The sequence below is a fragment of the Rhinolophus sinicus genome, chromosome 1 (assembly GCF_057876585.1).
Source record: "Rhinolophus sinicus isolate RSI-liver-muscle chromosome 1, RSI-T2T, whole genome shotgun sequence".
Taxonomy (NCBI): Eukaryota; Metazoa; Chordata; class Mammalia; order Chiroptera; family Rhinolophidae; genus Rhinolophus; species Rhinolophus sinicus.
In genome coordinates, this window is record NC_142501.1 from 75,225,590 (window position 1) to 75,253,135 (window position 27,546).

At 34.8% G+C, this 27,546-nt stretch overlaps 1 protein-coding gene across 3 annotated transcripts in view; it reads left to right on the forward strand.

The window, feature by feature from the left end:
• SYT1 (synaptotagmin 1) overlaps window positions 1–27,546 on the forward strand; it is a 510,235-nt gene that overhangs the window by 358,930 nt on the left and 123,759 nt on the right. For 2 of the 3 annotated variants that reach the window (XM_074325375.2, XM_074325376.2), the window contains 4 exons: window positions 8,192–8,376; window positions 14,353–14,475; window positions 17,835–18,002; window positions 21,305–21,472. In XM_074325375.2, coding sequence (XP_074181476.1) covers window positions 8,192–8,376; window positions 14,353–14,475; window positions 17,835–18,002; window positions 21,305–21,472 — 644 coding nt within the window. The remainder of the gene's footprint in view (window positions 1–8,191; window positions 8,377–14,352; window positions 14,476–17,834; window positions 18,003–21,304; window positions 21,473–27,546) is intronic. The other variant, XM_074325377.2, reaches the window with a different exon arrangement.

Here is a 27,546-nt window from a genome sequence, read left to right on the forward strand (position 1 = left end):
TATCTTTAAGCAACCATATTTAATAATGGCCCCAAAGCAAAGAGTACCAATGCTGGCAATTCGGAGATGCCCAAGAGAAATTGTAAAGTGCTTCCTTTAAGGGAAAATGTGAAAGTTCTCTATTTAATTTTTAAAAATTGCAATTTAAAGTTCCTGATATTTACAGTAAGAATGAATCTTCTATCCGTGAAATTGTGATGCAGGAAAAAGAAATGTGTGCAAGTTTTGCTGTTGCACCTCAAAATACAAAAGTTATGGCCACAGTGCATGATAAGTGCTTGTTAAGATGGAAAAGGCATTCAATTAGTGGGTGGAAGACATAAATAGAAAACGTGTTCTGGCTGAAAACAATGTCTTACACCAGAAAGCATTGATCTATATGAAGACTTCAGCAAGAGATTCCCTGAAATGAGTGACACCAAGCTATTTACTGAAAGGTAGGGATGGTTACACAGATTCAGGAATAGATTTGGACTATTCCAAATCTAAAATTTACTGGTGACAGAGAGGTCGATCACATTCACATAACCTTATTACAATATATTGTTATAATTATTCTATTATTAGTTATTGTTAATCTCTTACAGTGCCTAATTTATAATTAAAATGTATCATAGGTATGTATGTACAGGAAAGATCATAGTATATATAGGGTTCAGTACTACTTAAGATTTCAGGCATCCACTAAGGGGCTTAGAATGTATCCTCCCACTGGATAAGGGCAGGTGCTGGATATAAGAAGGGGAAAACCATTCAGCAGTACTAATACAATTTTAAGAGAATCTCTTCAAGGGAGTGTACAACAAAAATTATTTATGAAAAATCATAGACAGAAACAAAAATGACCCTATAGCTTTGCCTGTGGTCTACCTAGAATAAAAAAATAAGGAATACTTGCATAGATTTCCTAAATGATCTGGAAAAGTTGACATATTTCTGAAGTTTTATCAGGATTTGATACGTAATATTTAAAAAAAAAAAAAGAAGCGTACCCATTAGTTTTAAAAATGTGTTTGACGGAGCCATGTCCTCACTATATGTGAACAATATTTGAAGAAGACTTCCTCTGCCTCTACTTATAATTTCAGTTATTCAATAAGCATTTGCTTAAGACTTACCATGTGCGCAACCCAACTGATGCTTCATGGAAGGCAAAGGAAAAAAGATAACAGGATCCCTTTTCAGGTAGCCTCTGCATGTCGAAGAAACAAAGCTACTAGAAAACAAGGATCTTTATGATTATACAAGTCAGAAGGCAAAAATAAATGTGGATGAGAGACAAAGTAAAGGGTTTGTGTGCGGTATTACTCAGGTAGACATTTAAAGAAAGTCTATTGGGAGCCTTTTAAAGGAAGAAATGACTAAGTTTGACAAAGAAAAGAGAATAAAGGGAATTCTACATTTTTAGTGAAGATCTGTGAGAATATACACACAAAAAGCAAGATTCGTGCAGAGCCTTGAGGTCATATGTTCACAGTTGCAGTTTTTAGAAGTACAGGCCCTACACAGAAGATGGATAGGAAGGGAAAAAGAAAAAGAAAAAAGAAAAAGCCACTTTATACAAGATTGACTGGCATAGGGAAGCCCCTTCAAAAACAAGAACAGGAAATGAATCCAGGATCGGGGGAACTGCAGAAGAATAAAGCTGAAAGTTCAAATCCAAAAACCAGCAAACAAAAAGAAGAAATGGCACTGCAAATTGGGAATTGGACAGATGAAAGTGCCACAAAGAGAAATACACTGAGAAAAACAGAGAAAACAATTGGAGAGGAAAATTAATGTTGGGTCTATAGCCATAGGAATCCATTGGATAATCAAGGAAAAATGTCCTGTGAATAGCTAGACAAGCAAGGGGCTTTGTTTTCACTGTTGTCTACCTGTCACTTCGTATAGTAATGAAATTAATGAGCCTGACACTTCCCTTTTATGAGTGGAAGGACTCAAACATCCTGCTTTCTGCTCATGCATAACAACCATGCAGTTCTCCTGTCAGTAAAATCAAATCTCTCCAAGTTACAGGGAATTCTAAAAACATATCGCCTGTGCCTAGAATAATAAACAGAAAGTACATGGGGGAAAAAAACTCTTTCAAGAAGCAGGTAATAAGGCTAAGTGACATTTTTTGTTTGTTTCTTGTAACTGTTGGCCTGGAGCTGTAAAATACCATAGGGAAGCAGGGAATATATCTGCCCCTTTAACTGATACTTTTTTTTTAAATCATAATTGGATTCCATCATAGTAACATTAAACTCCTTATCATAAAACATGTAGATACTCAAACACTGAATTATCTAAAAGCCACCAACAGGTGTTATGTTTAATTCTTAGACTAGATTATTTTTCCCCCTTGGGCATCTTTGAGAGAAAGCAGATAAAAGAAATTGCTAACCAAATTCAAAGCATCACAATAAAGGCATATATTAACTAGATCAGAATCCAAGAGACGATGATTTTGAAGACTTGTAATACATAAGTTAAACCTGAGATATAACTCTTTTCTAGTTTTGAACTTAGAAATCAGAACTCCAGAGAGACACGCTGCAAATTTTATGGGATAAATGGATTTCCCTTCAACCACGAAACTGTGTTATCCACTGCATGACTGAAAACTGTTAGAACTTCCAAAGTCTTCAGAACTGATTAGCCCGTGAGGTGCCTGCACCTCTGCCAACTTACCTGGCATCCCTTTATGTTTACCAATGCAGTGTCCCTGGAGCCTGCAGACAGCGAGCACCTAGGCTGACTGTAGAGCCTTATCTAAATCCTCTGGAAGTTGTGCTAGGGCTTATCTCTGCCTGGAGACCCAGCATCACTGTCCCTGTCACTTTTCAGACATTCCAATATTGTGAAGACATGGATGACTTTGCCTTATCGTTGAAAGCAGACGATTATAAACATTTTATAAAATTAATTATTTGGCTAACACCTATGCATATAAAATGACCTTCAGTCAACTAATTTTTGTTATCAAGACTGATCATTGCATTCAGAAAGAAATAGCAATAACCTTAGTTATTCAGCAGGGGGTGTGAATTTGTTCAGTAGCACTGCATATAATGAAATCAGATCAACAGAAGGAGGTTCTGGTAAAAATTTGTCAGTATAAAGATTGTGATTTTGTGCATATCAAAGCAATATAATGTATTTTACAGAATTTTTTTTAATTTTATTTGTTTCAGGTGCATTTTTTTAATTTTATTAGTTTCAGGTGCACAAGACAAAGCAATACTTAGACGTTTATCATTTATATCCCTCATACTGTGTGAAGCCCCCTACCCCCATCCACTATCCCTCTGACATCGCACAGAGCCATTACATTTCCAGGCTCTATTTCTAATGCTTTACAGAATTTTTTATGTATTCATAGTTTTTAAAGAGGTAATGGGCAAAGAGAGGCAGGTTTCCCATTTTATTAAACTTTAAGGTGTTAAAAAATAATTCTAAACCAGTGTTCATTTGACAAGTAGAATGAGATTGTTCTGACGACAGTAGAATCAGAATCTAGCAAAGACCCCATTTAATTTGGCATTTCACATGCTTTCAGGTATTGTTCACAATTTGTTTCATGTGTTTTAAGAAATCTGCCCAACTGGACAGTAACTGTTTATTTCATATTTGTTCACTATTCCTCCAATGTACTGATCATTAATGTGTTAAGGAGACATTCGAATGAGTGATGAGTGAAAGAATGAGACTCCCTCCTACATACACAGTCCATCTGCCTTAAAAAGCCACAGGTAGCTGACTCAGGTCAATAGCTTGGATCATTTTTACAGGCTATTTATACAGAAATATCTTCCAGTTGGTTTTTTCTCAGGGGCACATATTAAAAAGCTAGACAAAACTATGTAAGAGGAAAATATTAAATTGGTTCTTAAGGAGGCAATTTTGAAGGTTATTTAGAGATTACATGTGTTCAATACAAGGAAATATCTTTTCATTTAATATGATAAAAAAATCTAAAGTAGATTTTCTTAAGTCTGTTTTATTGAGAGCTTTGTTTGACAAGGTAGTCACTGGGTGGTACGTTTAATTTAAAGCAGTCTAAAAAAAAACAAAGGAAAGAAGGGGAAGAGAAAGGAAGAAAGGGGAAGGGAAGGGAAGGGAAGGGAAGGGAAGGGAAGGGAAGGGAAGGGAAGGGAAGGGAAGGGAAGGGAAGGGAAGGGAAGGGAAGAAATAGCCAGACTGGATGGCGGGAGGGAATCAGGAAGAGACAGGGAGGAAGGAACAGAACTGAATTCCCAAAATGCTATTTTCACTGTGTGAATAAGCAAGGCTTCAGAGCTCCACGAAGCCTTCCTTGAACTCGAGGATCCTTCATTTTGCCCTTTACCAACCTGCTACCTACACGGCCTACCTATTTCACTGAATTTTGTGCTTAACTCTGTATTGCTTCCTATCTCTTTCTAGTTTTTTCTCCCCCCCTGGGGATTAGTCTTCATAAGCTCCTAGAGAAAGGGACCTATTTTCTCTGTATTGTTTCCCACCACCTCCAGCACAGTAAACAGCAGATACACAAGAAGAAATAAACAAAAGGTTAAACGACCGACCAAATGAAGGAGGAAGTTTTCCCTAATTCACTAATCTTGGTGAATTTTACCCTGATGTTCTCAGAAAGGAGTTTTTAATTTGGAGTCCTGGTGTCCTCAACCTATGGAATTGTGATCTCCACAAGGGTATCTCACACACTCCCAACTCTGTAAAAATTTAATCTCTCTCTTACATATTTCCCATCAAGGGACCATAGCCTGTCATATTTTAAAAGGGGCATGTAATTCAAAAGAAGCTTAGAACTACCACTCTAAAGAGTGAGGAATAGGTAAGTTTGTTTTATACTCAGGAGCCAAGAATGCAGAGTCTTTGAAGCCATTTCAGTCTCTACTGAGAAATTCTTCATCTTGACCTGACTGGTTGGTTTAATTTTAAACCACTTTCTGTATGACTTTGCACATTATTTCAAATCTTGCCTTTAATGTTTTGTCTCCAGAGGTGGTTAATGAGTATATTAATCCACATATTTCCAGAGGTTGTTTTTTTTTTTTTTTCTATTTGCATTATATAATTTAGTAAAAGCTTTAAAATGCAAGGCTTATTTTTAAAGCTGTTTTTGAAAAATGATTACTCTTGTGCGTTTTTAAAAATTATAAACAGTCTCAGAGCAAAACTTTGAAATACATTATTACTTTTCCTACTGGTGAACAGCAAAATTATTTTCATGTTGTATCTTTACCTTGTGTCCATGTATGATCTAGAAAGATTATGTATTGTTTTGTGTAAAACTAGAAGTTGGCAAAAAGCTTCATTAAATGTAAGAATAAAGAAATATGTAGATTATTTATAAAATGAATTACAGACATTAACACAGTGGTGAGGCACTCATATGACAAAATAGAGATATGTCAAAGGCAGAAAATGCTTGATGTTATTGCTAAATTTTTGTAGTGGCCATAGCAACGGTTTATTACCTGTGTCAACTTGAGGCTCTTGGCTGAAATATCTAGGACTGATGCAAATGAACAAGCTTATATTTCTCAGAGAGGAAAATACAGCTGATCTTGTGAAAGAGACATGTATTTAAGGTTATTTCATCATATGGTGAGTGGGAATGGAACTGATAAATAATGCAGAGCTACCCCTGAAAGTGAAATCAAGGCAGGAAACACAAAAACTGGTAAGTTTTGCCCTAGATTAAACCCTACACCCAATAAGTAAGTCCACCAAGAGGTTACCAGCCTAGGAGATTGCAATAGCTGAATGGGAATGAGACAGGAGACGATCAGAGCTAAGGAAATGGGACTGAAAGCAGACCTAGGAAAACACACTTGAGATGGTGGCGTACCTCAGAGACCGTGCACACTGCTTCTACTTGACCGTAAGAACATAACTATGTGAGTTTCTTTCAAGCCCCCTAACATTTACTGAGCACTGTTAAGTTGATAGCACTGAGTTAGGCATTTTAGAAAATGAAAGAAAAAAAAACCTACTTAGAAGTCAGAGCTCAAAATCAGAAGAATTAGAGGAGCATAGCCTTTGGCCCTAAGACACGTGGTGTAAATCTTAAAAAGCTCTTCTCCCCAATTGCTCATTCTGTAGGTGTGGGCACAATGTGTGTCTGATAAGCAGATTTCTTGCTGTAATCCCATGTTCCTATCCCTTAACTCCTTTTGGTGAAAAAGTGTGTCTGTGTTTTCACTATTTTCTTTTTGTGAAGTTGTCAGATGATCTTTGTCTTGTTTTGTGTAATTTAAGAGACTTTTATGTAGCTCTCTGAGAGACTATCACATAAGTCCAAGTGGGAGAATAAATTATGAAGTTCAGAATGAACAGTCATTAGTAAGTCTGTCTTGCCTGCAATAAATACATAGGCTCATTCATGCCTGTAGGGTTTGAACTAGATCAAAAGAGGTAAGAAGCTTTGAAATGAGGTATTATGAATGATATCATGGGTTACATAAGATTACTTTAATTTACTTTTTTGTTAATATGATTGTTTAGTGAGATTAGAGGCCTATGAGAAAACATGTCTTTGGGTGTGGGCTTATCTATAACTTTCATACAAATATTTCTTTGATTGAAAACACAATTTCAGAAGTTGTAATATTATATGTCCTTAGGTTAACATCTAGTAGTTAATCATAAACTGGAATAATAGGCATAGTAAATATTCTACACTATGAAGCTAAATACAGAGACAGCAAAAAGAGTAGGTTTTCTCAGATTTGAAGAGAAGTTAATTTTTCTGTTATTACTTTATCAAAGTACTCCTGCATTGAGTTCAGCAGTCATTGGTACTAATGATGTTTATGTAGCTAAAAGAGAACTTTTCCTACAATTTCAGTGTCCAATATCTTTTTTGATTACAACAGGCAAACTTAATTACTTCTGATTACTCTCAATAGTTGAATTCCTTTCCAAGCAAAGTGAAATCCTAAACGTTCCCACAAGAATTTATTTTTATAAGCACAAATATAGGGGTACCAAATAAGAAAATAGATTCACTTTTAATAGATAAACACCTATAATAAAAAATGCTTCTTTGAATATACTTATTTATACTTATTTATATATGCTTTACTATTTTAAACAGCTTACAAATCTGAAATCTCTCCTCTTACCTAAAAATCATCTCTTACTCCTCTCAATCCCAGTAGCATATCCACTGAACTCATCTCAGTGAATTCATCTTTCTTTTTATATATTCATAGGTATGTATGTTTTATGTCTCCACATACACGCTGAGCTCTCCTACCCGGAATACTTAGCTCCATGCCTTGAATATAAAGAAATAGCTAACATTGAGTTCTTGCTATGTGCTCGATGTCCATTCTAAACTTTTTAGTATATTAACTCCTTTCATCTTCAAAAGACATGAAATGGGTACTACTATTATCTTCCCTTTATAGAGAAGGAAACAGAAACTCAGAATAGTTAAGCCATCTGGCCTGAGTATCTAGTAAACCTGTATTCAACCCTGGTTTTAGAACCACTGAACACATAACCATTGTCCTGCCTCTGGGGACCCTGAGTGGGTAAATTTCCCCATGATTGACTTTCAGAGCACCAAATACTTCTTCCTAACCTTCACTACCATTATGATATTACATTCATTTTTCTGTTTGATTAATGTCTGCCCCTCCCATTGTACTCTGACATAATAGAACCCCTAGTCTTTAATAGATAAGTAGTAGCAGCTAATATTTATTGACGTTTTACGAAGTTCCAGGCATTGCACCTTATTTTAATCTTCAAAAAGACTATGAACTACCAATTTACCTTTACTTTAGAGACGAGGAAACTGAGGTAGAAAGAGGTTAGACAAAGTCACACAGATAGTAAATCTCAGAGCCAGGATGTAAATTCAAAAAACAAACTCCAGATCTATGCTCTGAATGAATATATTAATGAAAGTCTAGAGATGTCTTAATGAAAATCTAGTTTGGAGGGGCAGGGAAAGCAATAGGGAGGAAATGACATTTGCCATATCTGTAAGGGAAAAGTCAAAAAGATAGAAACAACACTCTAGGCAGAGGAAACAACATGCATAAAATAATGCAGAATAGTGTCCCTAGAGCATAATAGGTGCTCGATAAATAGGAATGAATGAGTGACTATCTTTATGGCCCATGACTTAAAGGTTTTGCATATAGACGTGTTTTGTTGCTAATATTCTCTGCACATTTTTTTCTTTCAGTGCCATCGTGGGCCTTAATTGCCATAGCCATAGTCGTGGTCCTTTTAGTCCTGACCTGCTGCTTTTGTATCTGTAAGAAATGTTTGTTCAAAAAGAAAAACAAGAAGAAGGGAAAGGAAAAGGGAGGAAAGAATGCCATTAACATGAAAGATGTGAAAGACTTAGGGAAGACCATGAAAGATCAGGTAATGTATTCATTCCATATTTCTTCTTAGATTATTTTACTGGAAATTAATAAATAATTTATTTTATTCCGGATAAATATAGAAATAAACTTCCAGGCATGTGTCATTGTTGTAAAGATGCTTAGGAATCCTTTCAGTCATTACTCAATATCCCAAAGTGCAATGGACACTTGGTAGGGTTTTCCAGTCTCCTATGCATGTTACCCAGAAAAGGGCATCCATGACCACCATGGTCATCTTGATAGCACGAGCATATAGCAGTGATGCCTGAACATTCTGATTACATCTGTTTAGCCAGTCTTAATTGGGTTTAGAGTTTGAGAAACAGATGAAAGAGCATCCAAGTGTTCTCCTTCTTGCACAGGGCACCTTTCTGGCATTGTCACTGTTCTTAATTACTGTTCAATAATGGAGTCTTGAAGCCGTTTGTCACACTTGATGACTACCATTCCTATGTATCCATCCAGCTCTATAATCAGTGCTCAGGAACAATGAGTTATACAGAGGAAGGGAGAAAAGTATGAAACGGTCCTAAAGAACAGGGCAGAATTGGAAGGCAAAATTCTTATTTGCTCACTTTGGGATAATTAAAACCATAATGCAGATTACGAAAGCTATCTGTGTTATCTTCCCAAGCCTGAGGAAGCTATTTGGATGTCCTTTATATTGTTGTCTATTTTTACTAAATTAACTGGATGGTTTGGTTCAGAATTGTTTACTATGAATAATTACAATGATTAAATGCCACTTCATTTTTTTGGAATCACATTCATATTGGATATTTCTAAAGAACATTTTATTCATATTTTAAAACGTAGAGAGATTATTTTCAGAGAAATTACATTTTCAGTTATCAGTGTTTTCCTTCAAATAATTCAAAAGTTCTATGTATTCCCAAATAGCAACATATACAGGCAATTTTATAAATTCCTCTTAGAGTATTCATTACGACTGAGTGAACTTTTCAATAAGTGAATCTCCTTAAGAACAATTTACTCAAGGCAGGCATTTTAGTACATTTGCATAGTTTCCTAGTTAATCACACTCTCAGGATGCGAACCCCTCTCTCCAGCTTGAGTTTTAAGCACTTTTTCTCAAAGACAGTAATGTCCATTGACGACATTTTCATAAAGGCTTGTTTTTCACTTGCTGCACTTTTGTTTGGTTTCAGAGCTCTAGAGTGGATGTAATGCCAGTGTGGTCATGCTGAGAGAGCTTTGTCCTAAGCTCAGAGTAAGAAGGGTTACATTGTTCTGAAAATTTCTAATCACCGCCACAGAAACCCATGCACAAATGTTCAACCACAAGTCTAATAAGAATTTTTCTCTTTGGTTAATTTGTTACGTAAAAATTAAATTTTTAAATCATGTCTTGCTTTATTTCAACATTTCCATAGTAAACAGGACTTGATATAGATCTCTTTGAACTTATTGAAAGAAGAATAGAAACTATCTTCTAGATGGACATCACTGAATAATTTTCATGTGAATTTCAGCTATAGAGATGAAACAGTAGTTTGAAAACACAATACCATCACATTCATAACCACAATAAAATCGAAATGTGGTTTTCCATTATGCTAGAATTAAAAGTTAAAAGCACCAAAAATATTAAATGATACCTAGAGTATTTCTTCCTAGGATAAGAAATTTGTATTTTTCTTTGTGAAATTTGTTCTGTATGATATAAGGCTGTAATTTATAGAATCGTAGTAGTGTTTATTACCCTATTGTGACCTGGATAAATGACCAAGATCTCAAAGGTAATGACCAAGATCTCTAATAAAAACAGAGAATTGCAGTAAATTTTCCATTGATCACCTATTCCTTTGAATGAGAAGGGAAAAGAAAAATGAGTCAAATAAGGAAATACTAAGTAGTTAGTCATGTTTATTGTAATCTACTGTCACAAGATAGCATTTAGGATTTCAACCATTCAAAAAAGTGTTTTTAATCATTTTAAGTAAATAAGTTTGTCTATGCAGGATTTTACAGGTATTATTTTGGCTTATGAATAATTAAATGTTCAGAATGAACTATAATTTGGACAAGTGAAAGTAGGCCCGATTAGTAAACAGTTATATAACAGTAGCTTATGATACTTTTTAAGGCAGACAAAAGTAGCTAATAATGGGTTCTATCATTTTAGGAAGAGGAAGGACAAAGGAGCAAAACGGAATGTGTAGATTTAAAGATACTGCATCGCATTTGATCTTCCAAATTCAAAACTACATTAACACAAAGTAAAATTGTTCTTAATTTATATTTTCAGAATATTTTAAACAGAACATGAATATGAACATGGGGAAGATACTATAGATAATCTATGCCTCTCATTTAAAAACAGATATGAGAGACATTTTAGATATATCTTAAGATACAGAGGCTCTAGGGAAATCAATAAATTTTTACTATTTCAATCTATATAAAAACTCACAGAAATTCAAATTTCAATGATCGTGGCAACATGTCTCTATGGTAAGATTTTATAACCAAAGAAGGATTTTTAAATATTCTGTAATGACAACAACAACAAAAAAGTAACTATAGATAGTGTATTTGTACAGCAAAGGATATATACATATATTTAAGCTTTTTTTTTAATGCCTTAAAACTTGAGGACACTAAAAATACAGAGGGAAAATATCAACCTGGCAAGTCATAGGTCTGGAAAGGTCATTTCTCCATGGTTTTCACTAATGTGTCTAGATATTTTAATTTTTATTTCTTCCCTCTATGTCCTCCTTATCTGTGTTGTGTCTCATGACTGTTCTGGACTGTCCCTTGCGGTAGGTTTCCTCTGCTACTTAGATCCACTTAAGTCAAAGCTCGGATTTAGTGGCCTGGCAGCTGGGGCTCCACAGCTGAGGGTATACACCATTCTGACACACATCAAGAGGCTGAACTAAATTGATTTTTTTTTTTCAAGATGAAGGGTTCTTGTTTTAAATATGACTAACTGATTAAATAGAGCATTATTAGAAAGCTCAAGTTTTTAACTGATGGTCACATGGAGAAAACTCAGTCCTTTGTAATCTTTTTAGTATGCCTTATCCAATCCAAATTTGAACAATTGAACTGAGAATGAACAAGTGCTCCTTCTAATGGTTGTAAACTAAGCAAGCACCTTTTGAATGTTGAAGGAAGCCAGGAACGTCTGCACTAAATCACTGAAATTTAAAACAAGGTCTGATGTCTGCGCCACAGCATTTTCTACAGCAATTTACCAAACTCTCAGAAAGGCCAGGTTTATAAGCTTTTTCCTCTGCATTTTGTTCCAGAGGAGAAGGGGGGAGAGAGAAGAGGAAGGTGCTGTTCTTGAGATATCATAATGGCTACTGATTTAATAGGCCTGAATTTAACAGAATAGTACAAAAATTGTCTTGCTTAAACTCAGCCTTTGGGACAAGAATAGACTTAATCACTTCAATGAGGAACAGTGGCACTGAGAAATTATCAAAAATTTAGCCCTATTTCATGCAGAATAATTACAGAGATGGTCCTGCACCTTTTATTAGGGCAAAACCCACTTAGGGAGAAGGAGATTTAATATCTCAGCTACTTCAAAATGCACTGGGCTGAAACATAATATGTAAATTGTCAGTTGTGCAAGAGACCTTTGAAAAAGTGTTTAATCCATGAAATATATTATTATGGTAGAGTAACCTGCAGATTTTTGAGACAGAAATATGCATTAGTTTGCTATTATTTTAAAAAATATTAAAATCTTACAGGGAGGCAAATTACCTATGCTATAATTTTGTAAGCACATCTTCTATGTCAGTGTTAAAGGCTTACACACAGATTTTGAAAGAGCAATGGGATTTCATGCTCAAGTCCTCTCATTAAACTCAGTAGTCTTTTCTTGTCACTTTACTACCATGTTCCTTTTAGTGATACGCGCACCACCCCCCAAATTAAAAGATTACTATAAATTTTTAAATAATTATGTTGTTTCCTGTCTTTGGCTCTCAGTAGATCAACATTTTACTATTCAAGGAAACATCCAAGTACAAATGAAAATTTCCAAATTAAATGGTGCATGGCTAACCAGATTTGTAAAGGTTTCTACACTGATATAACAGTGGTAATTTTCAATTCTCTAAACTCATTGTAGACTCCTGAAATTTTTCAAGATGCACAAAAGAGAGATATCTCTGCCTACAGCTCAACTATATGATCTTGCCACCCAAATACATTCTATTAATATGATGCCACCAAGTTTCACTTTGGGGAGGTCAAATTGGAATTAGCTAGGTTAGAGCCAAACAGGAAAATCCTGTCAATTCAGAGACTGGGGGCGCCATTTTGAAGCACCGTTAAGGGTCTCTGTGTTAATGGAAAAGCAAACAGAAACTTTCTCTCAGCAGGGGAAAGGCTGGTGGAGGGAAACCATGTGGTCTGGGAGGTGGGGAGAGATGGAGAGATGGGGAGGTTGGTAATGGAGCTGTAGGCTGATGATTCTGATGCCTTTTTGTAGCCTGGTTATATACTTCTTGCATTCAAGTTCTATAAGAATGATCAGATGTATTTGATTGCTGACAAGAATTAAGATTTCCTTACTTTGTCAGAGAGGTAATGCAGTCTACCAGTCCTATGTCTTAATTTGATTTCTGTGAGGTTGTACACTAATACACACACATACACACCAAAGACAATGAAAATGCTATAACCGAAAACTAGGAGAGGGTATTTGCTATATATATAACAACGGAAAGCTTGAGACCATTATACACAGAGTCGCTACTAATTAGTAAGAGGCAAACAACACAATAGAAAAATGAGTCATGGCTATAGACTGGCAGTCCCCAAAAGAAAAAAAGAAAAATGATGAATATAAAGACTTAAAATTTTTTCAACCTTACTAGTAGTTACGGAAATGTAACACTATCATTTTAAATTTTGAATAATAACTATGCATTGATTTCTAATTTTTTCTAAATCTTTAAAGCAATAAGAATGCACATTCCTAGAAGCAAAGCTTCTAACATTTATAATCTTTCTAACCTTTCATTTTATTAGCAAAATTCTTGCACTTAATGGGAAAATGTATATTTTTTTAAAAGAGGAGCATTTGAATGTATTTTATGAAATAATGAGCTTTCTAGTATTCCAGTTTATGTTACACTTGTTTTAGGTTATAAAAAATATTCAACTAGTACTAACTGAGTTTTGAGAGTTCAACACCATGATTTTTGTTCATTAATGCAAAATAAACTTTTACTCCAATTTTAGTTTGACAAAATTGCAAATATATCTCCTTTTACCTTTTGATATCAAATGGACCTGTAAATCAGTTTAATTCAGCCTAGCTTTCTGTGGAGCTGTTATGAAAATAAAATGGTAAACTTAAACTGGAAGTGGGGTAGATTTTTCTCTAAACACGCATTTGCTGATGGCATGTGTTTTCCCCTTTTTCCATAACCATTATAAATGTTGATGTGAAATATAGGAAATTAAAATTTTCTGAGACTCACTCAACTATTTCTTTCATAGGAAACAAGGCCACAGAAGGCCGTGCATTTCATATAAATTACTCCACTGCATGTAGCAATGGTGTTTTACATGATGGTTAGCTTAGATCGCTTTAACCTACACGACTGTGAAACCTGGCCTGGTTAATAGCATGTCTATCACACCTCCGAAAGAAGCAGTTTTAGCAGAGCCAAATATAATACCAAGTGACATTTTCTTTGCAACAACTTTACATTTTTTGCTTGCAATATTCTTAGGGGCTTCTTCCATTGCTTCCATGTTGCTTGCTGACTGCGGGGGGGAAGGGGAGGAAATTCCGTGCACAAATGGAATTTAAAAAATATGTAAGCAGCCAATGTGAATGTGTGTCAGACAAACTGAGATTCCCAGCATCTTAGTGCTTGCTTCTAACAGCTTGGAAGTACAACCACAGGCCCAGTTTCATTTGAATTTTGATGAAAATTCACCTGAATTCACATATGGTCTATTTCCCTACTCGTAGGCCCTTAAGGATGATGATGCTGAAACAGGATTGACTGATGGGGAAGAGAAAGAAGAACCCAAAGAAGAGGAGAAATTGGGAAAACTTCAGTATTCACTGGATTATGATTTCCAGAATAACCAGGTCTGAAGGGGAAAATGTTTTCTAATTCCATTACGTTTTCTGAAATTACCAAGTAGAAATTGAAGCAAGATACTTCTTAAAGCATTTTGTTTGCTGCAAGAGGAAAATGCAATTATCAAAGCTATTGATGAAATAATTTCTAAGTACAGGCAGTCCCCTACTTGCTAATTTAACTTCTGGTAATTAGAATTCACAGTATTCAACCAATTACATCTACTTATGGCACTGACAATAGGCAAGCAGAATACAAATAAACTTGAAGCAGTCCGTCTGATTCAGAGATCTCCCAGCCACAGTCTCGCCCCCACAGGCCCCTCCCTCATCCTGTGCTAAAACAATCTTCCTTGCACTTCATGGATTTAGATCCAACCAAGGTGAGAGGCTTTTGAGCTAGGCCACCACTCAAGGCAAAGTTTTGAAACATAATATAACAGTTTTGTAAGGAATCAAAGATGGAAAATTGTAGTCCATGAATTTCAAAGGTAGGAATGCCTTATATAATACCATGATGGTAGATAAAACTTCTTATGCTAATGAGATAGCAGTTGTAAAATAGTAGAAAGACCAAAAACGTGATTTCTAGCGCCTATGACTGCTCTCCAAAAAGTGACAGAGAACTAAAGGAGGTAACGAAACAGGCATTCCTGCTTCAATTTCTCAAAAAGCTGTGAAGTGCCACCTCCATTAATGATATTAGCCACCTTTCATTGACTAACTGTTATAGAAGTAGCACAAAGGTAAATGTTAGAAATCGCTCTACATAAAAACACCTTCTAGGTTCCATGACATTGATGAATATGCCCCTTTATCTTCTGAATTGTTAAAGAAATTAAAAAGTTAGATGAGAATTGGTGAAATTGACTGAGTTAGAGACCAGACTCATAAGAATCCCTAGGACATAGCCCTTCTCCAAAGAGGAGAGTTTTAAATCTCTCCAGTTTGTTTTGTTTCACTCATCATTTTCGGTGAGGAAGAACTGATAAACATGAAGTCAATACAATTATTATTAATGCAACTTGTGTTAAGTATTTCGAGTTTGATGAGGAATGAACCACAAATAAATTAAACACCAATGCTCAGCTTTGACAGCTATTGTCCAAAGTCAATAAAGCTGTGAGAGTTCTAGGCTGTTGCAGAAATTCTGGGCTTTATTTAGAAACTGACAGTTCAAATAATGTCTTCACTTTCTGAAGTTTCCAGAGGTTTCCTCACAAAGAATGTGGGGATATGCTCTGTCATATTAAAAATAATTTTATTTGATCAGCTTCATTATAGCCCAGGCTAGTTAATTCATAATACATTTTAGAAAGCTGCATATTGGTTACAGATACAGGTATAGGTATGGACTTATTCAGATTTATAGGTATACCATTCATAGTTAAATAGGGCATTTGATATCACTTCTACCAAAATTTGATCATCTTGACTGGGTTGACAGCAAAATTTCCTATTATTTATATATTCTAGGGAAAGGTCAAATTATGTTATCTTAACACACATGTTTTCCAGAAAATTAACCTGCCTTTATATATGCATCCAACACTTTTCTACTAATTTATTCTATTTAAAAAGGCATTTCATTTTGAGGATCTAAAAGATTCTACCTAATGAAACTTTTTTTTTTTTTTTTTAGTATTATTCACTGATTTTTCTAAATGTTCTCAGCTAATTTGATTTATAAAATGATTCCTATGACTCATGGAAGATAAAGTCAGAGGAACTTCCCAGATAAGGCTGTAATTATATACATACGTTTGTTTACCAAAACTAAAAGACAACCCTGAGTATTAATTTAGAGGCTTTCATGGTAGAGAGAAATCTGATACTTGTCTCTCAGGCAGAAGTCAGAGGAGAGTTGGAAGAATTACACCATTTATCAATAAATTTCCAAAATCTTTAAAATATAGATGATCTAGTTTTAAAGAGTTTAGGTATATTTCTAGAGCTTTCCCTACCCAAAAGAAAATGTATTGGCAAAAGTGAGGAGAAAACAGATTCTTGCTTATTCACATGCAATCTAAAGGCAGATCCCAAATACCAATTGGCAAACCAAGAAGCAAGCTGTTTTATTTCCTAATCATGTCTTTATAACATGATGCCTGTTGTAGCTATTCTTTGACCATCTGTCTGTGTTTTGTATACCTACAACTCAGTGTTCTCTTATTGCTATTATTGTATGAAGATATCACAAAGACACTGAAGCATTAAAATGAAAACATAATTATTCAGGTTATGGATGCAGGTTAAAAAATGAGTCAATTAACCAAAACTAACTTACAAACATGGTGGGTCAATCTTATAGGAAATAGGTGTGACTTTTGGTCGGTGAAGGGAAAGGGGATGAATTGCTTTTCCACCCTGGTGGCTAAGTCTCAGACTCAAGTTTTCAGGCTCTGATGTAAAAAGCTATGGTGTGACTGCATTTACTGAATAGTATATACCTTGAACAACAATAAAAGTGTTTACTTTTGTTTCCCATATGGATGTAAAGCAGTCTATTGACACAAAATGTCTGATGGCAGGGCATCTATCTAGAATAGTCCATTCACAGCTTTTGTTTTCTTTGCAAAATTATTTAAAATGCCAGCCTATAGCAAGACATAGGAATATATCACTAAGAAAACAGATTTAAAGAAATACAGAGATTTCTTCTGTATATGAAAAACAAAGCAGAAACTTAGTCACAGTTACCAGTATAAAGCATGTCTGGAATCTTCCTTTCCATTATATGAAGGGATATTATATTTCTTTAACTCCACGTCTTATATTTAAACACAGAATTTAACATATAATAATCATCTTACTGTAAGTTAAAACAAAAAGTAGCCAGCATACAAGTAAAAGTCAAATATGATAAAAACTTGAAGATCTTATTTTTATCTCAAAACGCTACCTGATTTCTAAGCAATTTCTATTTAGCTAGTCTGACACTTTAGTTCAGAATGAAATTTTCCTACTTTATAATTACACACTGTGATTGTTTAACAATTTATTTCCACTTACAAATCATGCCCTAGAAAGAAAAATAATGCACAAGGGCTTTTAGTAACTGGGAAGTTATTTGATTGCAACTCTTTTGCAAATATGAATTCCATATTTAACTGTAATCAGCAACCTTTTAAAAGCCTCTTTTGTGTTTAAAATCAGGCTTCCTGGAGCCTACATCTGTCATAATTGGGTTTCTGAAGCCTATAGAGCTTGCTTCATTTGCCTTCCGCGTTCAGATTCATAAGAGAAACAATGTTTATTAAAAGCGACGCAGAAGAGGGAGAAATCAAAGTATGCAGGCTTGTGAACAAAGCAGTCTTTTCCCAAATGTCCACCACCTTGTGTGTACTGTGTTGTGTTGTTCATTTCAGTTGCTGGTAGGCATCATCCAGGCTGCTGAACTGCCCGCCTTAGATATGGGGGGCACATCTGATCCCTATGTGAAAGTGTTTCTGCTGCCTGATAAAAAGAAGAAATTTGAGACGAAAGTCCACCGAAAGACCCTTAATCCTGTCTTCAATGAGCAATTTACTTTCAAGGTATTGTTTCATACTTACTCATAATTTTTCCCTGTTGTTTTAGATAGAAGACTGATCTTATCCTGACACGTTCATAGATGTACATGCACATGACGACTTGTTCAGAGGCTTCAAGTGATTCTACTCAGAATATTTAAAATCCTCATTTTCCATCCAGTGAGGATTCTAAATTGCATTTAGATTTGGCCAAAGTACAATTCAGTGTGGCCATTTCAGAATGGATTGTGACTAAGATGTCATATTCACATCTAAAAAGTGAGGTCAGCTTCAAGTGTGCCAACGAGCTCGAGCATTTCCCCCTCTTCTAAAATAAAGTCAAAGAAATAATGAAATTAATTTTCTCAGATTCAAAGTTTCTGAAATAGGTAAACCCTGCTGCAATCACAGAATGAAGGAAGCTATGTCCCATCGTTTAAAAGGTACGAATGGATATCACTCTCGTTGCAACCTTCTGTGTGCACAGGGCAAATTGAGCTCTCTAAAACCATTCTTCTCGACCTATCAATAAAAAGAAGGGGATTTTCTTTTTATTTTTTTTTTTTACTGTAGGTCTGCCTTTACAGCATGTTCCCTTTACTCTAGGCTCTTCCCTGGTGTTCTTCACCTTGTTGAGATACCTCAGTTGATAGACAAGAACAAAGAGGGATTCCAGCTGTATAATAACGACGGGAAAATGTGCTCTGCAGTCCTCAGGCACCTCCTCATACACAAGTTCCACAGCGCTTGTCTAGAAGTCATGTATAAAAATAATTCTTTTGTGGATATATTTAACATGTAAAAATTTAAAAAGTGCATTACTTAAAACAGTACATTTCTATACAGTGAAATGTATGTGGATATGCCCGTAGGCTGATCCAAAATCATCCGTTCACCAGCGTGTGCCTCATGGTAGCAGACATTCTAGTGTGAAAGAAATGGATGAAACTGAGGCCATGAGTCGTCTTCTAGAACCTTGTTTCATTTTGTAAAAGAGCAGGGTTTCATTTTGGTACTCCTGAGTTTTTAAGACAAAAGTCCCTAATGGGATATCAGTAATCCTATTTAAAATCTACTCTTTTCTATACCCAGATAGAGTAGCAGTAAAAACATTCTGGAAATACTCAGCTTATGAAGAGCTAACCACTATGGTCAATATACCACAGAAAACATAAAATGAATGGGATTTATAGATGATGTAATACAGAATTGTACACCTGAAATCTATGTAATTTTACTAATAATTGTCACCCCAATAAATTTAAAAAATAAATTATAAAAATAAAGAAAACATAAAATGAAAATAAAACTAAAAAATATTGCAAATGATAACCACAATCACTTTATTTGACTAAGTATTACACTTAATTTAGGTCAGCTCTTTCTAACTACAATTTAGTAAGCAGATTCTTAAGTTTTTTGAAATAATATTGTGAGGGCATTGTTTTTGAGTTTGTTATTTCTTTTAAAATATACTGCAAATAATTTTATTAGTAATTTCTGTGTCTTCAAGAAGTATAATTATTGAAATTTTGAAACTGGCTATAAAATTTTGTCAGGTTCCATTTTATTTCAAGAAGGTTGATCAAACCATAAATTAATCTAAAGTCCAATATATTTTAATGCATTTAAGAAATATGTCACTATTTCTAGGGAACTGGCTAGTTTATCCAGTAGTTGTTATCGATTATGCATCTTGAAATGCCAATAGGCAATATGATATAGGAGTGGAAGCCTAATAGAGTTTAAAGAGGATTGGCTTTAAAACTGAGTTCAAATCCACTTAACATGAACTCTATATGCCCCCAACTACATGCTTCCTTTCCCCAAAACAAACTCCCACCTAAAGGAGCTATCAAACATTCAAATGATAAGCATTTATTAAGTGCCTACTGTGTGCCAACACTGAGCTAAACACCTTCCATATATTAATTCAGCCTCAAAGAGTCCTGTGACACAGGCACTAGTACTATCGCTATTTGATAGATTGAAAAGCTGAGATTTATTCACTTGTCCCAGTCCCTTCAGCTGGGAAGTGGGTAAGCCCAGCCCTATCTGACCCCAATTCTAGGTTTTTGACTGATGCCACCTCAGTACAATCACAAAAATAATCTAAAGAGACTTTAGAAATCAGATGAAATTTCCAAGAGTTTATCCTCACTCTAAAATTTCTTATTTCTTCCTTTGAAATTTAGCTCTTCGGAAAAGTTTGGGGATTTTTTTTTTCCTTCTTGAATGGAAAAAGCATTGTGCCTAGCACTTCATTGTAGTATTTTAATCAGATTCCAAATCGATAAATGACAGAAAATTAAAACTCTTCTGAAAAACTAAAATTTCTTGTACGTATATATTGTCCAATATTCGTCCTTCTTCCCTTCTTAACATACAGAATTAACTGAGAAATGTTTGCTGGGGCATAAGATAATCATTTACACTGATAAAATAGGAAGCGTATAAAAATTGATCAAACCTTCAATACAAATCTAAACCATTTCTTAATTAGGCACTTCTACCCAGTTACTGAAGTGTATATCACCTGGACTGCACTGCTCTCCCTGAATATTAAAAATGTCACTAATAAACCTCCCAACCCATAGCATCTGTCCCAGATATATTTGAACAGCTGGAGAATTCATCAGTTCTTGGCCTTTTGCCATCACTCATCCTAAAGAGTGTCATACCTAAGAATGAACTTCAAGATCTCTGTTATAATGCATCCTTGATATTCAAAATATCAATTTTCTTCTCAGTTCTTGTCAATCGGTAAATTATTTTAGGATGTAGATGAGGCACCTTGTGAATTTCATTAAAGTCCTCTCCGACTCCTAGCATACCTTTTAATAAGTCACTGTTCCGTCAAAATATGGCACCCCAAAGGCTTGAAAGAGTTAATATAACTTTTGAAAACAAGTTTTCTACCTGAGTAAGTTACATGTTAACAATATAACTTATCTTAACAATGATCACAAAACACTCTACAAAAAAAAAAAAAAGAACTAAAAAAAACATATAGTAAAATTGGTTTGGTTTATTCTTGTATTAATCTTGAAGTGTTTATAGCATGACTAATAGTAGGATCCATTATTAATAATACTAACAGCTTTGGGTTAAAGTGACAAATTACTAAAGGAAGTCTCCATTTTCTCCCGAGTAATTTAAGCCTCAAGCAGTTAGTCAAATGATTCAATTTAAGAAAATACCAAAAGCACAATTATCTCCCTGTCCTGTTTATCCAACATAAATATTAAAATTAAGTACTGTAAACAAGTAACATGTTTTAAGCATTTTTGTGACCAGATATTTTATCCTCATCTCTTGTAATTTAGGTGCCGTACTCGGAATTGGGTGGCAAAACCCTGGTGATGGCTGTCTATGATTTTGATCGTTTCTCCAAGCATGACATTATTGGGGAATTTAAAGTCCCAATGAACACAGTGGATTTCGGTCACGTAACTGAGGAGTGGCGCGATCTGCAAAGTGCTGAGAAGGAAGAGGTAAGAAAAACATTAGCATTTCTAAGATGACAACCTGAACTAGCCAGTTCCCACTCTCATAATAGCCTATTGAGAGATGTTCTTCACAAAGAGTGATGTGGGCCTCCAGCTGCTGACAGCTGCCAAAATAGGGTCAGGGGATTGAATAACCTCATCAAAACTCATACAGATCTTCTGGATGTTATTTGAAAGAAAAGAGAAGGATTTGTGCACCAGGGCTAGAGACAACTCCCTGGACACACGCACACACAATCTGTTCCTAAAAGCTTCCCAAATGCTATACATCCACCTACTTCTTTAAAAGGACGTTAAAACATCATGTTATTCTTTGTATTTTTCCACAATCATTCTGTGTTTCTACATAGGGTAAGTAGCTATTAAAGAGAAAGAAATGGTACTTTTTCCTTGGTTATTACTGCACATCACAGACATTTCATTGCTTCTTCTGAACATACCAGAGTATGATGGGTGAAACATCAAATATAATTCGCAAAAGCTGACATTAAAGCCCTTTTCTAAAGGACTCGCATTTTTATAATGCTCTTTACCTTGTTTTTTTCCCAGTTTTAATAGCTTAGCCCAGGATTTTTCTGTGATTTAAAAGGGGAAGTCCAATATCCTCAGTGCATTTAAACTACATGATAATCAATTCTATTTGATTATGCCTTGTCTGCCTGGCATTAGCGTTTTTTCTGTAAGCATATCTCAGTAGGCCAATACCAGGAAAGTAAACAACTCTTAGCTTCTCTGAATTCCAAAAGCAAATCCTTTTTCAGCCATTTTTTGGATCCTGACATGAGTTTATAATTACCCAAGGGCTTGCCAATAGGTTCCGTCATTTAGGATCCCTAGATTTCTTAAGATGTGGACATTTTGGGGCCACCATCCTTCAGAAAAACTCAGCCAAGCCCATAACCTGGGAATCCTCTCTGCCTAAGGTTTTCTGTGACCAATGTAATCAATTGAGTTTTTAAGAATAGGCTTGGGATTGCTCTACTGAAACAGAATTTTATTAGTACTCTAAAATTATTATTTGGTTGTACAAAAGGAGTCCAAATTATTTGAGTCAAGCTCTGCTTTCTTTTTGGAAGGAAATATATATAACTTAACCAAATAAGTTAGTCAAAATTAGGTGCTTGAATATTGAGATAGATTTAGCCCTACTGTGGATTTTCAGGAACTCAAGGATAATACTGAGCTTTTAAATTTTATGATTTTATAAGTGGTTCCCCCTATGAGCAAACTAATATCAATATTAAATTGAACATCTGAAAAGAGAAACATTCAATCATTTGACCATTATGCTTCTGATCATTTAATGAAGTAGTCAGCTATTTCATTGAATTTTTATATTTTATTGGAATGCCTGGCTCTGTGTAAATTCCTTGCAGCTGGGTTGGCGGGGGCAAATTGGGACCATAAATATTTATTAACTAATTGGTTTTTATTAATTAACTGTGTTTTGGGTTGGCTTGTTGGTTGAATATCGTGCTTCACAATACCCACCTGTCCAGATTGCATGTCTCCCACGATTCATCTCCACCTGGTAACTATCAAGTGGTCTGGAATTCCAAGACTGCACCCCACTGGGTTTCTGAAAAGTTGGTAAATATTTTTGCTTGAGTGAAGGGGATGTAAGCCATCAAGTGATTTTTCTCTTTCAAAAATTCTTGAATACAGATAGAGTTTGAGGCTTGGCACTAAGCCGAAGGGTTTGGACTCGAAAGTCTAGAAGGTTAAGTAGACTGCCCAAAAAGAATCACATTTTATCTCACCCCCTTAGTTGCCCTCTCCTCTTTCCTCCATGTCTTATCTCTCTAAGACTTTTGTCACCCAATTCATTCAAAAATATTCATTATTCAAATACGTATTATACCCTCTATATTTCTAGAACTGCACTAGGTGTTAAAAAGAAGTGAAAAGGGCAAACTGCCCCTGCTTTCATAGGGTTTAGTGTTGTCTCATTTTTCTCCCTCACTCCAAGCTTTGCCTTGTTTATTGCCAGCTAGACTGATTTCTGGAAGACGTCGTGTCTTGAAGACCAAACACACCTCGGTTTCAGTCCTGACCAATCCATTTACTAGCTCAGAGAATCACTTACGCTCTCTAACATTCAGTTATTAATCTAGAAAGTGGCCTAACATCATCTACCCCTTATCTGACATATTAAGAAGGCTAAAGTTCCTAGCATAGAGCACAGTATGTAACAAGTGCTGAATAAGCAAGAGATCTCCCATTTTTCCTTCTTGACCAATCTTAGTGTTTTGTTTCTCTTGTTTTTCATCTCCCTATGCATTCTCCCATTTCCCTCTATCTATATCTACTTCTCTATTCTTTTTCTCACCGCCATTGTACTATTGAATGTCTCTAGAAGTTTTTAACGAGAAATAATTCTATAATTACATTTTTTAACTCTGGGGCTTTTCCTCTTTGATATCTAGTCAGGGATAGTGATTTCTGGTTTTCAGTTGAGTGATATAGGAAACCTCATGAAACAGATGTCTAACTTACAGAATATCTCTGGATGACTAGACTCAGGTATAAGCTTTATCATAATAAATTAACTAAGATTCCAATTATATTTTATATCTGAAGGATCACACATTCTCACTGATATGTGCTCTACATGCTCTCTTTTTAAACTACTGTCCATTAACTGCAGAAAATTATTGTGTGAATAAACTGAAGCCTTGGATTGACTTCAGTTCTCACAATTTTAAAGAAATTGTTTTTCCATTTTACATAAGTAATTCTGTTCATGACTTTAATTTCCTTTCATCTAAAAGTATTAAATGTTATTTTTAACATCATAAGGAATTAAAGATACTAAAGAAAGTGAGAAAAAACTTCAAGAAACAGCTTTAGAATCTAAAAATCAAACCACTAACATACATAGTAGTCTGTTCAAATAGAGACTTAGATTTAAGCAGGTTAAATTCAAAGTACTAAGTGCCAATCCTGTGATTTTGATAGAATGGGGTATGGTTTTAGATTGTTTTTGCGTTTGTTTGTTTTTGCCAGAAAGCTATAAAATATAAAAGTCATAGATGCTGAAGCAATTATGTAAGTGAAGAAACTGTGTGTTATTTTAGTGATCAATTAAATGTGCAAGCAATTTAGAAAAAAAAAATGGGAAGGAGCTTTATCTGAAATTTGCTAAGCATATGTTTAAAACAGGCGGTGTGGAACAGATAAGCTATGCCAGGAAGAGCCCTAAGCAGCACACAGCTTTCTCTGTTAGATTCTAGCCCCTGGTGAAAACATCTCTGGTGAGGTTTCCATTCTGACTTTATCAATGTTTCTCTAATTAACATAACCAAAGTCATCTTACTGGCTTAGGTTCACTTGCCTTGTTTTCTGTTGCATGGTTGACCATTCTCTCTCCTTCTTCCTCCCAACAGATTAATTTTACCCTGCAGATAGTTATACCTTGCTCTTCCTTTTGTTTCTTTAAAACAGAAATATATATCTTCTGAGTTTTGGGAAATGGTTACATATAAAATTATTTTCTTAATTTTCCCATTTTCAGTATGGGGCTTCAAAAATCATCCTTTATAATCAGTATATACAGTTTTTCCATTTGCAAAAAGCTTCTTATATGTATAGCCTCAGGCTGCCTATTTTGATTTTTTGAGATTTTCTTCCTTCTAATCATCCAAAAGATATTTATGCCACCTGCAAGTCAAACCTGAAACCAATCTTCAGATTTTTAGATAATCCATTCATTTAATATTTTCACTTAATTACTTCAAATGTTACAATCAATAGCTATAAACCCATTTTTTAAATTTTTATTTATGATCATTTTAGAAATTTTCTCAGTCCTGAATCCCAGTATCAAATACAGCTTCAAAGCATTTAGATTCTTTGTATTGTAGTATTTTGTTCCTATTTTTTATCCCCATTCCTTTCAGTACTTCTTATCTCTGAAAACAGCAAAATAGAACTTGAGATTTCTTTTTTTTTTTTAGCAAGTCTGTCTCATAACTTGACCACTACTGTTTTGTCTCCATTAGGGAATAAGTCTATCATCTCTGCTTTGTGTAGAATTCAGTAACGCCTGATTTTTAAATGAGATGCTGTAATCCAGTGCAAATGGAAAAAAAAAAAATTGATTGCTGAATTAAAGCAAGTTGGGACATAATTTAATTAGTACTCAAGCAGAAGGGAAGAGAAGCTACTTTAGTGCCTTAATAGAAAATCAATTTTGCCAGAAAATTTCACATTTTTAAACCTAATTAGAAAAACATTCACTTCACAGAAAAGCATTTGGAGAATACCCATTCAATCAAACAGTCAGTTTTTTAGCTTCCAATGGGCAATTACTTGATACTTCTTTAGAATGAGTTCAAGTCATGATTGCATCTTTTGTCCAAGGATCATGCAAGAACTGATGATATTTCTAAGAATTTAGCAGTCAGAGGGTAACTCATGCCCTCCAAGAATCTCTGTACAACAAACTAATGCCCTGAATGAAAATCCTTATAAAAAGTTAACTGCTGGAACGTTGTACATGAATGCCAATAAGAACCTTCCTTGTCATTCACAATCTATCACATGAGAGAAATGCAATGAAGACACTGACTTTGATCCATAGCATTCCAGGAAGGTAGGATTACTGGTAATTGTTTACTTGTTCGTTGCCTATCTTCCCGACTAGACTCTAAGCTCTGTCCCAGGGGCCATATCTATTCTTTCCCACTGTGAAACCAAGTTTGTTCACAGAGGCAAGCAAAAAGATTTCTGAATGAGTAAATGGAAAGAGGGGATTATTATGCTGTAAGAGATGTTTCAAAACTTCCTTTTTAAAGTTCATGTTAATAATAGTAATTATGTTGTTTTACAAATGAAAGCTAAAGTGTTCTGAAAGCCTGTCAACAAAATATCTTAACACCAAATAATGAAAAGAGTTTAGTACCTCTCTGTTTTTTTTTCAGTCTGTTTTCTTTAAAAAGAGAAGCAGTATAGATGCTTAGCAAAATCATTGTTACTGTTTTTGTTGATGGTCATGAAAATGATAGTTTTTCTCTTTTTTTTATGATAAAGACTTATACAGTATCTCTTCCTTCTCTGTAACCCTTTTTTCATCCTATTTCCATGATGCACAGAGAGCTTGGAGCTTAGCTTAATTTAACTTTTAAAGTTAACATCTAGTTAAAGCTAAGATGCATCATGGAAATGTACACAGAGGGAAATGAGGAAATCGGTCACAAGGAAATTTCAAAGAATCTGAACAAAATCTTAGTTTCTCTTAGATAGGCTATCTGTTGTTAGTCAGATTTAGAATATAATACATATGTAGTATTGAATTGTTTTCTAATATATCAAGACCATGATATATTATAGTGTACTTAGTATCTATATGTCCATTTTGTGGTACTTGGAACATAATGATTTTCCTTTCAACTATTACAGAAATTGCATTTGATTTTTTTGATATGTCTTTGTCCATAACTATGTTTTACTTGATTCTGACTGTTTGGTCAGAATTTCAATCACCAGTTATAATTATATCGTTATGCATAATAAGTATCATCTGCTTCAGAATGTGATTTCTAAGATCATAGGCAAAAGCAAATAACTTGAAATATCCCTCAAGTGTGTAGGACTGTAATTTGATTGCCTGTCTAGTTGAAAAGACTTTTCAGGCACAAATGGAGGGAACCAAATTCTTACTTCACTACATTTCTAAATGAAAATTTGATTTTTTTTTTATTGTGAATTCCCTAAAAAATGAATATAAATTTAGACTGTAAAGACTTAAGTGGGAGGAGAGACCCTGGGCATTTTCAAAATGCCCTTCGATGAAAGTTCCATTGCTCTCCCTCCCCCATTGTCATACCTTAACCTGCTATTACACAATACCCTCCCTATCACAGCTATAACCAAAGGCGTGTGTTCTCAGCCCTGCGTCTTTGTTTACAAAATTCATTTTCATTCAAGTTTACCTTAGCTTCTTTACGCTATAAACACAAATAAAAGCTACCATTTACCTGGAGCCTATGTGTGCCAGCAAAAATAATCCTCATAACATTCATTAAAATTGGCATTATTAAATCTGCTTTACAGAATGA